This window comes from Propithecus coquereli, unplaced genomic scaffold (assembly GCF_000956105.1).
Source record: "Propithecus coquereli isolate 6110/MARCELLA unplaced genomic scaffold, Pcoq_1.0 Scaffold71, whole genome shotgun sequence".
Taxonomy (NCBI): Eukaryota; Metazoa; Chordata; class Mammalia; order Primates; family Indriidae; genus Propithecus; species Propithecus coquereli.
In genome coordinates, this window is record NW_012153174.1 from 12,309,250 (window position 1) to 12,326,269 (window position 17,020).

At 34.6% G+C, this 17,020-nt stretch overlaps 1 protein-coding gene across 5 annotated transcripts in view; it reads right to left on the minus strand.

Moving 5' to 3' along the window:
* Nucleotides 1–17,020, minus strand: part of RB1CC1 (RB1-inducible coiled-coil 1) — a 90,220-nt gene that overhangs the window by 29,954 nt on the left and 43,246 nt on the right. For all 5 annotated transcript variants that reach the window (XM_012661440.1, XM_012661441.1, XM_012661438.1 and 2 more), the window contains 8 exons: nt 14,504–14,674; nt 8,080–8,264; nt 7,664–7,850; nt 7,498–7,579; nt 7,181–7,242; nt 5,717–5,820; nt 5,110–5,236; nt 3,120–5,020 (listed from right to left, as the gene is read on the minus strand). In XM_012661440.1, coding sequence (XP_012516894.1) covers nt 3,120–5,020; nt 5,110–5,236; nt 5,717–5,820; nt 7,181–7,242; nt 7,498–7,579; nt 7,664–7,850; nt 8,080–8,264; nt 14,504–14,674 — 2,819 coding nt within the window. The remainder of the gene's footprint in view (nt 1–3,119; nt 5,021–5,109; nt 5,237–5,716; nt 5,821–7,180; nt 7,243–7,497; nt 7,580–7,663; nt 7,851–8,079; nt 8,265–14,503; nt 14,675–17,020) is intronic.

Below are 17,020 nucleotides of genomic sequence, written 5' to 3' on the forward strand. Positions count from 1 at the left end.
TAATATCCAATAGCACATACTCTGAACGAGAGACCACTATGTGGTAATAATTCTCTCATAGTTAAAATGCATAGGCTGGAGAAACAGAGATGAAAACTGGAATGACTACTGTATTGTCCTGATGAGCTGTAAGCAAACTTTTGTTACCTGTGGCTAGAATTTTGGGCCATGCTGATTCAGAGTTGATTTAATTCCCTAAAAAAAGAATTCCATTACCAGGAGATACGACCAAGATCCCACTGAACTGGAGGCTTATGCTACCAATTGGCCACTTAAGGCTCCTCGTGCAGCTGAACCGACAGGCAAAGCAGGAGGCTGCTGTATGGACTGATAGGACTGAACTTCATTATCAGTGGGCAACAGGTTGCTCCTATATAAGAGGGGCAGAGAGAAATAATACTGGAGCACAGGGGGACTTTCTGGGGTGTCTCTTGGCAGTGCCATGCCCAGTGATGAAAAAGTCAACGAAAAACAACAGTAACTGTATTCCAGGAAAACAACAGTAACTGTATTCCAGGAAGTACCATTAATGGCAGTCTCTTTAGAAACAAAGATCTGAATCGTGCCTATCAGGTAAAGAACTAAGATCAGCTGAGGCACTGGCCAAGGTAAAAAATGGAGTGGGTAACAGAAGCAAGCTGTGAATACCTACTAGAGTCGTGAGGCTGGTTACAGAAATAAAGACTCTAGGAATTAAGCCTGTGCATACTAATCATTTTTTATCATTATCCGCCCCCCTTCTCCAATCCCTCTGGTATATAAAATAAGATTGCATTTCAGCATTTAACCTATAGAATATCAAAGAGAGACTGTGACGGAGCAGAAGGGAATGAACATCAAAACGTTCGTTTTTGGAGGACCAGAGTGACGTAACTTTGAGTCTTAAATTTGAAGACAGGGTGAGACTATCTGCGGTAGCATGAGGGATACAAGTTGCATCACGTCAGAGAGGAACATGATATGGTAAGTGCCTGTATTTGGAAGTCCAATATAAGCAAAAGAGATACATGTCTGACTGCCGAGTTAAAATGGGGCATACAGTGCTGGACTGTCTAGTGTCTTGTAGGCATGGCTCTCACCCCTCTTTCATGATCTCATATACAATGCAATACAGAAATTCTACATTTCCCAGATCTGCTGTATAGCTTTAAGTTTGCCAATGAAAAGACCACCTGCAAGGTTTAGAGAGGAAGAAAAGAAGGCCAGGCTTATTTTCCAGAGGTGGTAGTAGCCAGATGCACTTTAACAGCAACTTCCTGGCAAGTAAGTGAGAACTAGCCATTTTGTGCTGCAGACTGAGCCAGACCATTGGTGCTCTGAAGAGAGTCTTCAATGTTGCAGTGGCTTCCCAGTGAGCCATGGAGAACCATCAGCTTTGGTGGGTGCATCAGCATCTGTCTTCCTGAGATTTCACTTAGAGCTTGACAAAGACTCTCTCTGACTAAACTTCAGTTAGGCTCCTTTAGGCTTTGATCATGGCATCTGTTCTTGTTAGGGCTGCATTGTTCAGTTGTAGCAAGAATCTTGCTAAGTCACTTTAGAGAGAACCAATTCCTCAGCTCCACCCTTGGTATCTTAACATGCTGGTCTGCCTTAAGCAAGAATCCTATATTAGGTCAATTTAGCCAGAATCCTCTTAACCCCTCATGTTTCCTGTTAGTAATTTTCTATCCATGGATCCCTATCCCGGGGTCTTTGGCTATAAATCTCAACTTGTCCATGCTGTATTCTGAATTGAGCTCAGTTCTATATTGAGGTCTCTTGTCCCCTATTGCAACAGTTCCTGAATATAAACTGTTTTTACCAGTTTAACTACTATCCAGCTCTGATTCTCTTCGACAAGCTTTCCTAGCCTTCAGCAGTGACTCCATTGACCTTCGCTCCTCCAGATCTGTAAACATTCATGTAAGCCCTAATTCCTTTATTAAACCCTCTAATCCCCCCAGAATACATAAAGAGCTTCTATTTTCAAACCAGAAGGGGAGGTTTAACTATACACCAATATATGAGTATTACATAGGAGACAATGACAAGAGATTGTTTAAAAGTGATTAATGCACAAAACAGAGGTTAAACTATAAAACATATATACCTATACTCACTTGGAGAATCAATAATAGAACTAACCTATTGACTATGTTCTAGAAACTGTTTATTGGATCACAAAACCCCTTCATAAATTTAAAAAGTAGAAATACTAAAAAACCATCAACTGTGATCAAAAGGCAGTAATAGCAAACACTAAAAATAATAAAAATGCAAAAACACCAAACCACAATCACAGTAACAAACCTGAAACTTAAAAGTATTATCTTTCAAACATAGAAGAACTGAAATTGCAATAAGAAAATAACAATGAGGAACACTCTACATATCCACATATTCCCAATGTATGATATAGCCTTTCCTAAATACTATTCAGAGAAAAATTTTATAGTTTTTAATACACACATCCTAAATTCATATGTACAAAAATAATTTCCTTTTTTCTTTTTTTGAGACAGTTTCCATCTGTTGCCCAGGCTAGAGTGCCGTGGTGTCAGCCTAGCTCACAGCAACCTCAAATTCCTGGGCTTAAGCGATCCTCCTGCCTCAGCCTCCTGAGTAGCTGGGACTACAGGCACACACCACCACACCGAGATAATTTTTTCTATTTTTGGTAGAGACAGGGTCTCACTCTTGCTCAGGCTGGTTTCGAATTCCTGAGCTCAAGTGATCCACACACCTTGCCCTCCCAGAGTGCTAGGATTACAGGTGTGAGCCACTGTGCCGGGCCCAGAAATAATTTTCAACTGAAGAATTTAGAAAAAATTGAAAATAAATCAAGAAAAAGAAATTTATGAACTAAAAAAGAAAAAGAAGCTCTTTAAAACATTTCAAAATTTTGAAATCATTTCTCTGAAAATCCAAAATACTAACTCATTTTTAAAAGCCTGTTATTTTTATGATGTTTGCAAGAAACACTGTTTTAATAGTAAAAGCTTTTACTTCCTGAAAATATCCCAGTTGCTAGATTTACCTGAGGTAAATGAGTAACACAAGGGAACCTGATTATATACACACGCACACATTTGAATCACCAGTATTTAAATTTTATAATTACACACTAAACTTCTTACCTTTTTGCTATTTGATTCTCAAGATGTTTAACCTTTTCTAACAACTCTTTCTCAACAACTTCTCTCTCCAATTTAAATTCTTTTAGGGCAGTCTGAATTGCTTCATGCTTTTCACAATTAAGCTTCAGAATTAACTGTTGTCTGTCTTGTTCCTGGCTCATGACCAATTTCTCTTTGTCTTTCTCAAGGTTCTGGATAATAGCTTCATATTTCTCTTCTTGTTGGGTGATTTTTTCATCCTTTTGTTTTTCAAGAGCACTCAATTCTGAGTCCAATTTACTCTGCAATTCAATTATTTGTTCTTTCAGGTTTTTTTCTATTTCAAATGCTTGGTGATGCAAAGATGTTACTTTATTTAATTCAGCTTTAAGCATGTTAGATTCTTCTTCATGTCTACTAATTAACTCTGATATGCACTGATCTTTTTCAATTGTCATTAAAGTTCTTAGCTCTGCTAAGCCCACCTGATAGTTTTCATTATTATCCTGAATCTTTCGGTTGAGTTTACTTATCTCTGTTCTCAACTTCTCAGTCTCTTGTTCAAGAAGAGATTTCAAGGTCTCCTTCTGCTGGGCTCTGCTTTCTTCCAGTAAAAGCTTTATTTCATCAGTTTCTGCTTCCTTCAATGCAAGTTCCACCTCTAGCTTGCATCTTAAGTCTGACAAATCAGAAACCTTAAGTTTTAATTCCTGTAGCTGTTCTTCTTTTTCCTGGATAACTGTGGCATGAGACTCTTGTATTTGATTAATTTTGTCTTGATTTTCCTTTTTTAATTCCTCCAAAGAAACTTTGTGATCTGTCTTAACTTTCTCAAACTCCTGTGTGTGCCTAATGTACAGTGTGTCCTCTAATTCCTTTAGATGACTTTGCTCTAATGACTGAAGTTCTGCCCTCAATAACTGTAACTTCTCATCATTTTCGACATGGAGCTTTTTTAAGTCTTCTAACACTATCTCTCGTGACTGTTTCAGTTCTTTAATTTCACAATTCTGAGTGTGCATTATATTTTCCATCTCTAACAACTTCTGATCCTTTTCATTCTGCAGGCAGATGACGGCTTCTTTTTCATGTTTAACCAAAGCAAATTCATTATCTTTATTTTGTAAAACCTCCTCAAGGCATACTAAATCTCCTTTCAATTTTTTAATTTTGTTTTCATTTTCTTCACTCTCCTTTATTAGTGCATCTAGTTTACCTTCATATTCATTTTTTAAAGACTGTAGTTCTTTTTGATGTTTTTCTTTTAGTGTTATTTCCAGAGAATATTTTACTTTTTCAATAATGTTTCTTATTTCTACCGCTGTACATTTTAAAGAATTTGAGAAATCACACTGTTCTTTTTGTACAAATGTTCTGAAGTGGCAAAGGTCTTCCTTGATGCTTTGTATACTGAAGTGAGAGTCCTGGGCCACAACTCTACATTTTTCCAATTGGATATTCAGAGAAGCATGATCTCCAAACTCCTCTTTACCACATATATTTGTATCTTGCATACGTCTACTGTCTATTGCATTGATAACTGATGAATAAAGTGATTCCACCATCATTTCTGGACTTTGTGGATCACTTATAGGATTAGGAGATGATAAATTTTCTTCTATTACAAACTCATTCACAGCAGACATAAAATCTGACTCAGGACTTTCTGCTAATGAATCCAAGTCTAAAGAAACTTGGTGAATAGTTTGTTCTATGTTTGGATGGGGGATAGTTTCAAAATCAAATGTATGTGCGTCAATGCTATCTGGAGATAATTCTTCTAAGGGACATACTGCAGGACATAAGGGATCCTGAACGGTGAGTGGAGGAGGAGTTCTCGGTGAGGTAGTAGTTGTAATTCCCGTTGCACTTTCTATCCTTGGTGAAGAGGTTGACTGGGGTGATGCCTGACTCACAGATGCCTGGAAAACAGAGAGAACGGCTTAAGGAGTTGCAGTGGCACATACATTTTGTATTAATGAAGAGAAGCATTTGAAAGAACTGAATTTGCCTTTTGTTCACTCAGTAGATCTGTAATGGTCTGAGACATTTCATCCAAACTTTGTGCTGCTTTTACCAAATTATGTAGAGCAAGTACATGCTGGTGTAGAGGTTCAAAGTCACAAAGTAAGGGAACCCTGAAATAGAATGCGATCATGTTAGATAGACTTCTGGTTTCCTAATGAAAAGATGGGTAACTGCAACCAATTATTTTAACATGTCAAAAATAACGGAACTATTATCATCCCTTTTAAATGAATACCAGGAGTATTTTAAGAAATCTGAGTCATAATCAGCCAATTGATAAGTCAGAAATTTCCCAACAGCATGCAAAGTTAGAGTAACTAGTAGAAAAACATAAACTGAATATAAGGCATAAAACTTCTGCTTTATCTTAATTGCTCTTTAGAGATGGAGTCTTGCTGTGTTACCCAGGTTATCTTCATTTTCTGATCATTTCTGTATTCCCCAGAAATTTCCTAAAGCAGTCATAGGAGAGCCAGTGCATCATAAAACATTTCTCTATACTAGCACCTCTGCTGATACTCTTCACAGCTCCAAAATAGCGAAAATATTTTAAGGTTATAATGCAAGTTAAAAATACCAATGATATTTACCTGAGGAATGGTTGAACTTCCGAAGGACAAAATGATTGCAGAAACTGTAAATCTTTTAATGAAATATCTGGAAGTTCACAGTCAAACTTTCGAGGCTTCTGAGTCTGTCCGAAGTGGAAAAACAAATTTTTTTTTGTCAAAATATACAAAGAATAAATTTGTATATGGTTTCTTACTATAATTAAATTCACTATAACAAACAAAAATGCTTCAAATTATCTAATCAAACTTAAGAAAGAGAATAAAAAGTGAAAATGAAAGCTCATACAATGAAGACATGGTATTTTATTTTTCTGAGCTTTCGGTAGCCTAGGACATGAGCTGTTGGTGATCAAGTGACGTGCTTTGTTCCTCCCCTTGTGTTTTTAGCATTTTATGGGAATTCTAGTATTTCCATCAACATTAAATAAAACCACTTGTTTCACTAGCGAAAGGCTATTCCAAAATTTTTCCTTGACTTATAGCATGAACATATAGACATCTCAAGCCCTACATCTCTTACAGTTACCTGTTAACATGCTTTGTTGGTTAATGATGTCCAAAAATGTTTTCCATGTAATACTTCCTTCCTTGCACCTCTCCCCCCTTGATCTTTCCATTATATTTTCCAAAATACAAACTCTTAATCAATTTTAGCTTCTCTAAAAAATATTAACTCTATCATTTCTTTCTTTATAAAAGTACCAAAAATTGTGCCTTTTAACTTGAATTGTTTCAATTCATTACTCAAGCGGATCTGGAGATGTCAAAATTCTCTTCATAAAAAAATGTTCCAGGATAAATGAGAATGGGAATCCCTTTCTATTACATCACTCACTCTTAGACATTAAAAAATGTATATATTTAAAGCCCTAAGAAGTCCCCACAGTACAGACACATGTTTAACACCTAAACAGAGTATCTGAGGAGGGGGAGAAAAATCCCAGCAACTCCTAAACTGCTCTGATCATGGAATTGTTTCTTCTCATCTAATAAAATTAATGGTCCCAGGTAATATTGGTTTAGAAATATATCGAACTAATGTTCCAGTGAAGACTTACTGAAATATTACCCTATCCTGATTTGTCAAAGCAGAAAGGGGAGTTTGGAAAAGAAATTAAGAGGGGAGGGGAGGGGTAGAGGAGGAGGAGGAGGAAGAGGGCAGGAGAGGGAATGGTAGGAAGAAAAAAGGAGGGTGAAAGAGAAGGAAGAAATATACACACAAAGAAAGAACAAGTGACTCTATTCCCACCAATCCTAACAATGTAGTATAAGGTATCCTCCTGTGTTATGAAGATTCTTGATCAAAAATTATGAATATATCTTAAAGCTTTATACCAATTGGCTTTTTAAAGCCCAAACATTTTTATACTGATTTTTTTAAAAACCACAACAATTTCTGTAAGTTTCTGATAAATGCCTCTACTTCTGGAAAAGGTTTTAAAACATACGGAATTTAGTCATGGTTAGAAAATAAATACATACACAAAAGGAAGGGGGCCAGGAGTCCAGTCCCCTAAACAGACGATTTCTTAAAAAAGACTTCCCTGTATAAAGAAATTAACAGTATGGTTATTTTGGAACTTTACTTAAGGCAAAAAATTATCTCTGGTTTTTGAAAAAGTAAATTAAAATTTGACAATGCTTCAAATTTAAAATTTAAGAATGGATTCGACTGTTTTTCTAGATTTCAATGATAATTAACATATACATGCATTACGCTACAGATAATTCAAGTCTACAAGATAAAAACATTGTTTTCTTTAAATAAGTAAATAAAGTTATTAATGAAGAACACTTACTAAATAACTTCCCAAAAGATTCCCTTTTTGATTTTTCTGCTTCATATAATCGCTTTCCATCTTTGACTAAAGCACCAGCCCACTAGAAGAGAAAATCTTATGGTAAACGACATACACCAGTTCATTAAAGTTCATATACAATTAAAATAGAATTCAACTTGCATACCTCCCTGTAGTGTTTTATGAACATTTTTCTCCTTACAACCTCAACAACAGCTAAGCAGTACATCTGAGGAACTGTACTAAGAGCTTCAACAATTTTTACTCTTTCTAACAGCTCTATTACGAGGCGGAGCAAAGCTTGTAACTTCTCTCCATCTTGATCAGCATGAAGCATTACGAAGCAACACCACCTACAGAATGAAACCCATTATTTTCAACATTCACAAAAGTTTGCTAAAAATAATTTACTAGTTAAGCTAAGGAAATCAAGACATATAAGGCTCTATAAAAATACTATAATTCCAAAGTTAATGAATCAATTATTTCAATACAATGGCATGTGAAAATTACCCATCCCTTGGGAGAAATAAATATAAATAACTCTAAATATCCTAAAATAGATATAAAAGAATTACTTACTTCAGCCTGACATGTAGGTTATTTGCTAGTTCCTGTTTGGCAGTGGTACACTTCTGTTTAATATCTAACAGTTTTCTATGATTTTGCAACATAATCATCAACTGATTTGCATGACTCAGGCACAAATCAGGTAATACAGATGCGTCCTTCAAGTTTTCTGCTCTCATCTGATTAGCTAAAAATCCCTTTGAGAAAAAAATATTTTAAAGAACATTATTTTTGTTTCATGAATAAATGAACATTAACTTAAGAGGAATATCTTTACGTTAAACACAAACTATTCTGTTTTCAAATAAGATTTTAATATCCCCTATTTTTCTGGATGTAATAGATACAATCATAGCACAAGACCCAGAATTTTTAAGAAACCTATGCTCATCTAACTTTGTTTCACTTTTCAAGCTAGGAAAAAAATGGAGGCTGGGGAGATAAAGTAACTTATCCAGGACACAACAGCTGAATTAGAATTAGAACCTATGTGTCTAGACTCCTACAAAACCACAGGTCAGTCTGAACATAAATAAAATACGGTCACTGAAAAACAATGACGGATTTAATCTAGCCAACCTGATACAACGCTATTATTATACATTTCCCCCAAATAAAATATAATCAACAGGTCTTCAAATTATTTATTGAAAAGTCATAGCCATTTCCAATTATTTCTGAACTATATTTTGTTCCACTGATCTGTGCTCCTGTCTTTAAAAGAATTACTTAATTGTGGGCTTTCACAGTGTACTTTATTATTTAGTAGAAAAAAAATTTTTCCAATTTTCTTAGCTACCCTTTCTCATTATTTTTGTAGGTAAATATTGTATCATTTTGTCAAGCAGCGATTGTGCTTAGGTTACAAATTAATTTAGACAGATCTGCCACAGTGTTCTTTCATATCTCTCAAATATTTTTAGTTCTCTTTATATAATGTCCTAAGATAACCTAATTAGCTTATCACTATGCATTTTTTGCTACAATGAGGTTTTTATCCCTACTCTATATACTAGCTAATATGTAATAGGCAGTTTTGGTTTTGCGCATCCATCTGATTGCTGCATTGCTATTGTAAATGAATAATTATCCTTCTAGTAAATTAACCATATAACCAGCAAAGGAAAAGTATGTCTTCCTATTTTCTGGTAGTTTTCTTTCCTTTCTGTTTCATGTTTTTCCAAATATCATAATGACATTTAAATTTAAATGCTGTGTACTGAAGTCAAACTGGTTCAATTTCTGAAAACAAGACAATTTCAACAATAACTGTATGTCTTTTTTTCATTTCTTTCTTCTTTTCAAAGAGACAGGGTCTCACTCTCTTGTATGGGCTGGAGTGCAGTGGTGTTATAGTAGCTCATGCAACCTCAAACTCCTGGGCTCAAGCTATCCTCCCAAGTATCTGAGAATATAGGTGTGCACCACCATGCCTGGTTAATTTTTAAATTTTTTGTAGAAATGGGGCCTCGCTATGTTGCCCAGGCTGGTCTTAAACTCCTGGCCTCCAGCGATCCTCCCACCTCAGCTTCCCAAACTGCTGGAATTATAGGCATGAGCCATAGTGCCCAGACTTTTTTCCTTCAATATATTTTATGGTCAATTGCAGCTATAATTTTTCTATAATTTAATCTATAAAAGAGCAGTTTGCTGTCTTTATCTCCTTTGGTAAAGTCTTAATAAGTTTTTAATTACTTTTTAACTGAATCCATGAAAAACATAGAATACCAAATCTAAATTCCAGACCATAAATAAAGATTTCCTGACACTAAAACATGTGTTTGTAAGTACTGTATTGCTGTTGAAGGAAGGAAAAATATAATTCTGTTTTTCAATAAATATAATTTCATACTTGTTAAACCATCCTCAACATAACATATACTAGACATTCTGATAAATCATCTCCACTTAATTCAGTACTAATATTTCTACATGTAAATAAGGTTTAGCACTACAGCACTCACAACCCCTCTCCAGACACATTCTGTCAACTTTGGTTAGGAAGAAGACTTGCTGGCATTTCCTTATTTTGCTCATAAGATGCAAGGATAAAAATGGCTAGAGAATGAATATTCAGGTCTCCAGTGATGCACAGCTTCAAAAGTTTGGTAAGGTTTTTCTACCAACGCCATGTAGAGGGTCTACAAGGATCCCCATAAATGTCATAGTTGAAAAAAATTACTCCTTTAAAGACATTTAGGTTGGTCTTTATTTTCTGAAATGTTGAGATAATAAATCCCTTTCCATGATTTATTTTCCCTTTTTTAAAACTGGGAGTGGTTAGAAGTTTTAATTACTATGTAGCTAGAATGTACTACTTCAAGTTGCAAATGTGTATGGCAAGATGTAAAATCTACTCCTAAAACTGGCTAATCTGAATTTTCTATTTTCACCAACTACATTCTGAAGAAAATACTCATAAACAAAATAAATGCAATGGGGAAAGACCATAAGCAGCAACAGACATCTGTAAGTAATAAAATGTGAAATATTCCAGACCAGCAAGAGACTAAAGAGAAATTTAACATTTCTTAAACCCAAATTTCCTTGTATTAAGTAAGTATTAATGTGTTCCTCCTATGTGTCATGAATGGCAGTAATGTTTTGTGGATAGCACAACAAAAGACAGACTAGAGTCTTGCCTTCTTGGAGCTGATATTCTAAGAGAAGAGACTGTATTAAAAGCATGCACTAGTTTAATTACAATTGTGATACAGGATAAGTACAGCACACTAAGAGAAAATAAACCTGATATGATGAAGACTTCCAGATCAGAAAACTGTTACCTCTCTACATCCGTTGACAGCCAAACGCATGACAATATAGGTATGAAAAGTGACCCACAGTCCACGTATCTTCTATCTTCAACAGCTTATCCTCTTTCTCTCATGAACTCATTGAAAAGAATCTTATTAAACCTAATCCTGTTGCAGCAAGATTCACTCAGGTATGCCCGCTGAACCCTGTCTATCTTGGGGCCTGCATTTCTGTCTTAAGATTTTGTTCCCAATATGTAACCAGGCAATCTAGATGACGTCCAAATACACTGATTATGAGTACTTAGGAATACCAAGATGTATTCACCGAAGAATATAAATAGTTAAGTATTTAAATGTCTTTCAATGTTTAAAAGGACTACACTACTCAGGTATCAAAATCAAAGAAAGATGTCTAATTTTCATTACACGTTCTAAAGGGTAAATTCCATGAACTACTATAGTTTAAAACAATAGCAAAATATTGCAAATAAATTAAGCAGAAAGATGTTTAAACAGATCCTCTACGATAAGACAAATAAAATTAATTTTGTAATTTCCATGGGAACGGGGTAAGGAATTCACTGAATTTTATTCCAGTTGAGATTGAAGAAGGTTAAATAGCCGAACTTCGATAGTAAACATGAAAAGCTTAAATACATATATTTAAAAAGGCATTCTTCCATTATTTTGAGGAAAACAAAGTAATACCAATAATGCATTCATCACAGCAGCCATACTCCCAGAAAAATAAGACTTATTCTTATATGAAAAAACTCCATTTGTTGAATCCAATGTGGCTTTGAGGATAAGATAAGCAATAAATTTCTTTTTATATTATCATCAAATACGAAACCATTTAATGTATCTGCCAGATTAACTATAGATTTCAAGTGATATAAAGATTTCAAATGATATAAAGTGGTAGAAATATCAGCAGTATTTTAAAAAGTCAATAGAGATTCTGGGGAGTAAAGAAAGGAAGAGAGACAAAGTAAGAGACACTCTTATCTTAGAAAGTATCTAAGATAAGAGAATTGGAAGTTTTGGTTTATTCAATCTGAGAAATGGTTATAAAAAAAGTGAAGGATTTTAAAGGAATGATGGTTTCATAAAATTAAATATGAAAAAATATAGGAATAAATTTGACTACATCAAAATTTAAAATTTCTGTACTAAAATCTATAAAAATTATCAACAAAGAGCAAGACACAATATCTGTACCACTTAAAATACACAAAAAATTACCCAGACTATATATGATAAATTCTTACAAAATCATTATGATAAAGAACATTTGACAAATGAAAATTCAGAGGAAATATATGGCAAACATTGATTAAAGGGAAATTACTCTCATTATTTACTAGAAATGTTGACTGATTTTGCTTTTATGAAAGGTATTATAACATTATTAATTAATACTTAAAATGCAGAGATCTTAGTGTAGTGATTCCATTATCAGTGACTGTATCTAAAGAAGTATTAGAACATGTATGTAAAGATAAATATGTTGCGATATTCAAACAGTATTTGTCATAAGGAAAACTGAAACCAAATGATGACCATCAAAAGTAGTATAGTTAAATAAATTGTTCGATTTATTTTATGGAAGGTTAAAAAAGAATAACACTGGAGAAGATGCAAAAGATCAGGAATACAGTTCTGTATCTAGTGATGGTAGCCTTTAATGTGATGGTAATGCTGACCAGGCTCCCCGTGGCTTTAGGTATGGGATATCTAGGACAGCAGTGAAGGAGCCAGGCATAGTGAAGATGCCAGGATCCGTGAGAAGGAAACCAAGAGAGGGAAGTTAGGCAACTAGCAATGCTCTTCCCTGGAGATTTCTCCTTCCTAAAGAGGAGACCAAAGCTAAAAATAAATACTAAGCAGTCCTGATATTTCTGTGGAGCCAAGAAATAAAAAATTGAACATCAGAGCCGGCCAAGGGAACAGACAATGGAGCACACATACATTCAGATCCAGAAAAGCTACATCGTACAATTAGGGTTAAACCAAAAGTAGACTGGTCATCATAAGAACCGGAGGACACACTTCCAATCTTCTACGTTTCTGAAACTGGATTAAAGTAATTTAAGATTGTAATAGCCCCTAGCGCATGCCAAAAGCAAACATAAATTCTTTGCAGATGTTACCCTAGGCCTCATAGTATCTCCTTGGTTTTTCTTATTAAAAAATCAAGCATATGAAAAGGCAAGACCAAAGGACTAAAAACTAAACAACCCAAAATATAAATAGACCCACAGGTACAGATAATGGAGTTAACAGATAAAGACTTTTAAATTACTATGTGATCAAAGAGATGAAAAGATGGCTAAGACTGAATATTCTGGCTGAAAATTTAAAACTATATAAACAAAGAACCAAATTGAAATTGTAGAACTGAAAGATAAACGAGAAATAAGAAATCAGTAAATGGCTAACTGCAGCTAGTCACTGCTAAAAATTTTAGAACTGAGATAAGTCAAAAGTAAATATCTATAATGAAGCAGATAGATGAAACGACAGGAAACATAGGAAACAAACATAAATGAAATAGATGCAGTGAAAGGTCTAACACACTTGTAACTGGGATCAGTGAAGGAGAAGGGAAAGCAAGTGAGGCAAAAGCAAGATTTGGAGAGAAGTTGGGAACTTCCCCAAATGATACAGTCATTAAGTCACAGATTCAAAAAGCACTACAAGCCCAATGCAGGGTAAATAAAAAGACTGCCACATCTTGTCACCCGAGAGTAAAACTGCTAGAAACCAAACTAAAGGCAAAGAAAACACTAAAAGTCAGTAGTAAACACTCTAGAATTCTACATGTACCAAGCAAAAGTATCCTCCAGAAATCAAGGTGATTTAAAAAGATTTTCAAATGAGAAAATGGAATTTATCACTAAAAGGAAAATACTAGATGACATTCTAATTTATCAACTTTGACAACAGCAAGGATGCATAGTTTACTTTTTTAAAAAGCAAAAAAGTTAACATTCTAAACATTATTCATATGTTCTAACAAAAGAACACATTTTAGAGGGAAAAGACTGGCAGAAGAAAGTTAAACTAGAAAAGTGTGCATTAGAATCTAATTATGAAATTCAACAGTTTGGCTCTGGGCTGTTTTGTCATAGTACTTGTCATGGTGGAGACACTGGTTTGTGGGGGAATGTCTAGGGTTACCATTCTTCGTCATTCTGCTGCCTTCATTTGGTTATAAGCCTACTTTGACAGCAGAATTCTTGTAACATTGCATTAAATTAGACCTAAAATCTAATTATTAGTAAATTCTTTAAGATTTCATATTTCTGTCCTTTTAAAATCTCATTTCTTATCCTTTTTCCTTTTTTGACAGAGCAAGAGGTACTTGAACGTTTAATAGAATTACTGCTTTTATATGTTATTAACATGTTTTAAAAGTTGATTATTTTTCCCAGCTGCAAGCAGGACTTTCATGGTTTATCTACAGTAGTAGCTTGGGCTCACTCACTATACTTTATAAACACAACCATTAAGAACATGCCTTTCTTCTTATTACATGTAAACAATAATAATACATTAACTATATTTGAAGATGAAATGAAAACATGGTGCCTATGAAAATTGATATTGCACATAAAACACTTGTACAAACCACAAATTCTTTTTCCTGAGAGAAGTCTGATATAGGTACCTACCTGAGCGAGCTCTTTCTGTTCATTCACCAGCCGGCCACAGCTGGCAATCATCTGGTCTAGGGCGTACAGCCGATCTTCAAGCCCTTTAATGGCCTTCATATTTTGATTATCAAGTTTGGCAATAGTCTGACGGCACTCCGCTATAAATGGTCGAATAATCCTTGGATCAAGCTAAATGACGAGGAAACACATATGAATAAATTTTTCAGCAATTAGTTTTAAGATATATTTCACACCATATTGCTACAAATCTTCAGAGAAAATAAAAGTGACAGAGAAAAATACAGAAAAACAAAAGCATGGGAAATCTAAGATATATACTTTCACAAGGTCAAGAATAGGATAAGTAACAACTTAATTAATACTAAATACACTAGAATACATCATGAGGAATATAGTTCCAGGAATCACACATTTCAATCAATACCACAATATAATCAATTCCCAATATTGCTCAGAAAATGTTATTTTCAAGGTCTTATAAAGTACAGAATAATGTCATTCTCCTACCAATTCGACTTCTTTCTAAACCATATTAACTTCTTCTGGCAAACCTACCTCCCTCCTGGAGGCAGAAGATAAAACTCCTTTATTCTCAGTCTCTAACTCCTCGAGGAATTTGGTCAATTATGATTTCTTACTCTTCCACCTCTCCTGTTCCCTGGCTTTAATTCTACAAATTTGCTGGAATTCACAGAACCTAAAAAAATATTCAACGCCCATTCCCTGTCCTTTAAAAGAATATTTTACACTGGCTGCCTTTCTCCCATGGACTACTTGGCCAAAAGATCACCAATCACCTTGCTTTACTTGAGGCTTTTGTACATTTAGCACAGCAGACAACCATTCCTGAACATTATAGACTTTGGGACATTACCTCTGCTGATTACTTCACAGCACCCTTCTCTGGCTCCTTTTCCTCCATCTAGTCTTTAAATATATTAATAAATGAACAAGTAGAACTTTGTCTTCAGCCCATTTTTACTCTTCTCTCTCTGATTTCAACATTAACTATAACTTCTATGGAGTTAACTCCCAAACCTATTTCAATCTCTGATCTGTCTCACGAATTTTCAAACCTTGTTTCTGACCACTTGATACTATCTACATGATGGTATCAACCATGGTATCTTCTATTACTGATGATAGTTGTTTCTGATAAAACTCCCAAATAGCTTCCTTCTCCCCACAAATAACATCCAATAAACCCGGTAAGTCTTTCCAGGCCTCTCATCTTTTCAAGCTGAATTGCCTATTACTATCTTGAAGAAAAACCATGTGTTTTGTATCTCTAATCTTTGTTCACATGCTTGTACTGCCTGGTCATTTACAGTAATCTCTGCCCCTACTTAAAGGTCCTAGTCAAATACCACCTCCTTCAGGGTATCTTCTCTGACCTCTACAGTATAATGGGAGAGGTCACTATGTATTTTACACAGTGTCTTGTACACAGAGAGCATACAAAAATGATTAAAACTAAACTATTGTTATAATAAAGAATACAGTGCAGTTAATAAGAGGATGCATTTCTAACACCACCAAAAAAGTTAACAGAGACATTATTTAAGTATAGGCAGCACTACTTTGCACAGTATCATCTTAACTGAAACTTGTTCATGTGTGAACATTTTTTCACTTTCTCAATTTTGTGGTAACTGAGTCCCAATGTGAACACATTTCCATTCCAGAGTACTATGCAAAAGCAAGTCTGCTTATAAATTATTAAGAGTGATAAAGGGATGAAGAAGATGACTATATTTGGTTCAAATGTCTAATGTGGGCAAAATTACAAATACACATAAACTTAACAGAGCAATGATAGAAGACAAAACAAAAACCAAAAACTGCTGAATATAATGTTTTTATATTTCATAATCAATTGAAAGTATAACTGCACTGACAAACATGGAAGAGTATTGTATGATTCACTGAATATAGTTTATATAACATGACTCCCTAAAATCTTATTATACTTATTAATATTTGATCACATTTGTTTGCAGGTAATGAAAATTAAAATTTCCAAATAATGTCTTTGAAGAAATGTTTTAGATGATATAACTACATATTTAAACCACAGAATCATATTAATGATTATTTACCCAATTATCAATAATTAACAGTGCTACACTTATTTTTACTCTTGGGCTCTTTCTTCGACATCTATAAAGACTAACATAATTGTTGTCTTTGAGAAGAAACTGTAAAAATAAAAGTTTTTCACATTCTCCATTCCTAATCATCCTACCTTCAAACGTATCCCCCAGTGCACAAAGCAAGCAAGAGCATTCCTTAAGATCATAAACTGCCTGAAACAAATACTAAGGTTTAATAAATTATGCTGCCATTAATCTGGACAGCTTAGAAATGAGCTAAGTGCACACATTTCCAATTATTAATTGTCAGAGAGTTCTGGTTCCAAAATGGCAGTGTAGAGGCAAGCTGGCTTCTGTTCCCCAGGCCCCTAACCCCACCAAAAAACAAACAAACATCTTCTCCAGCACTCAACCCAGAATT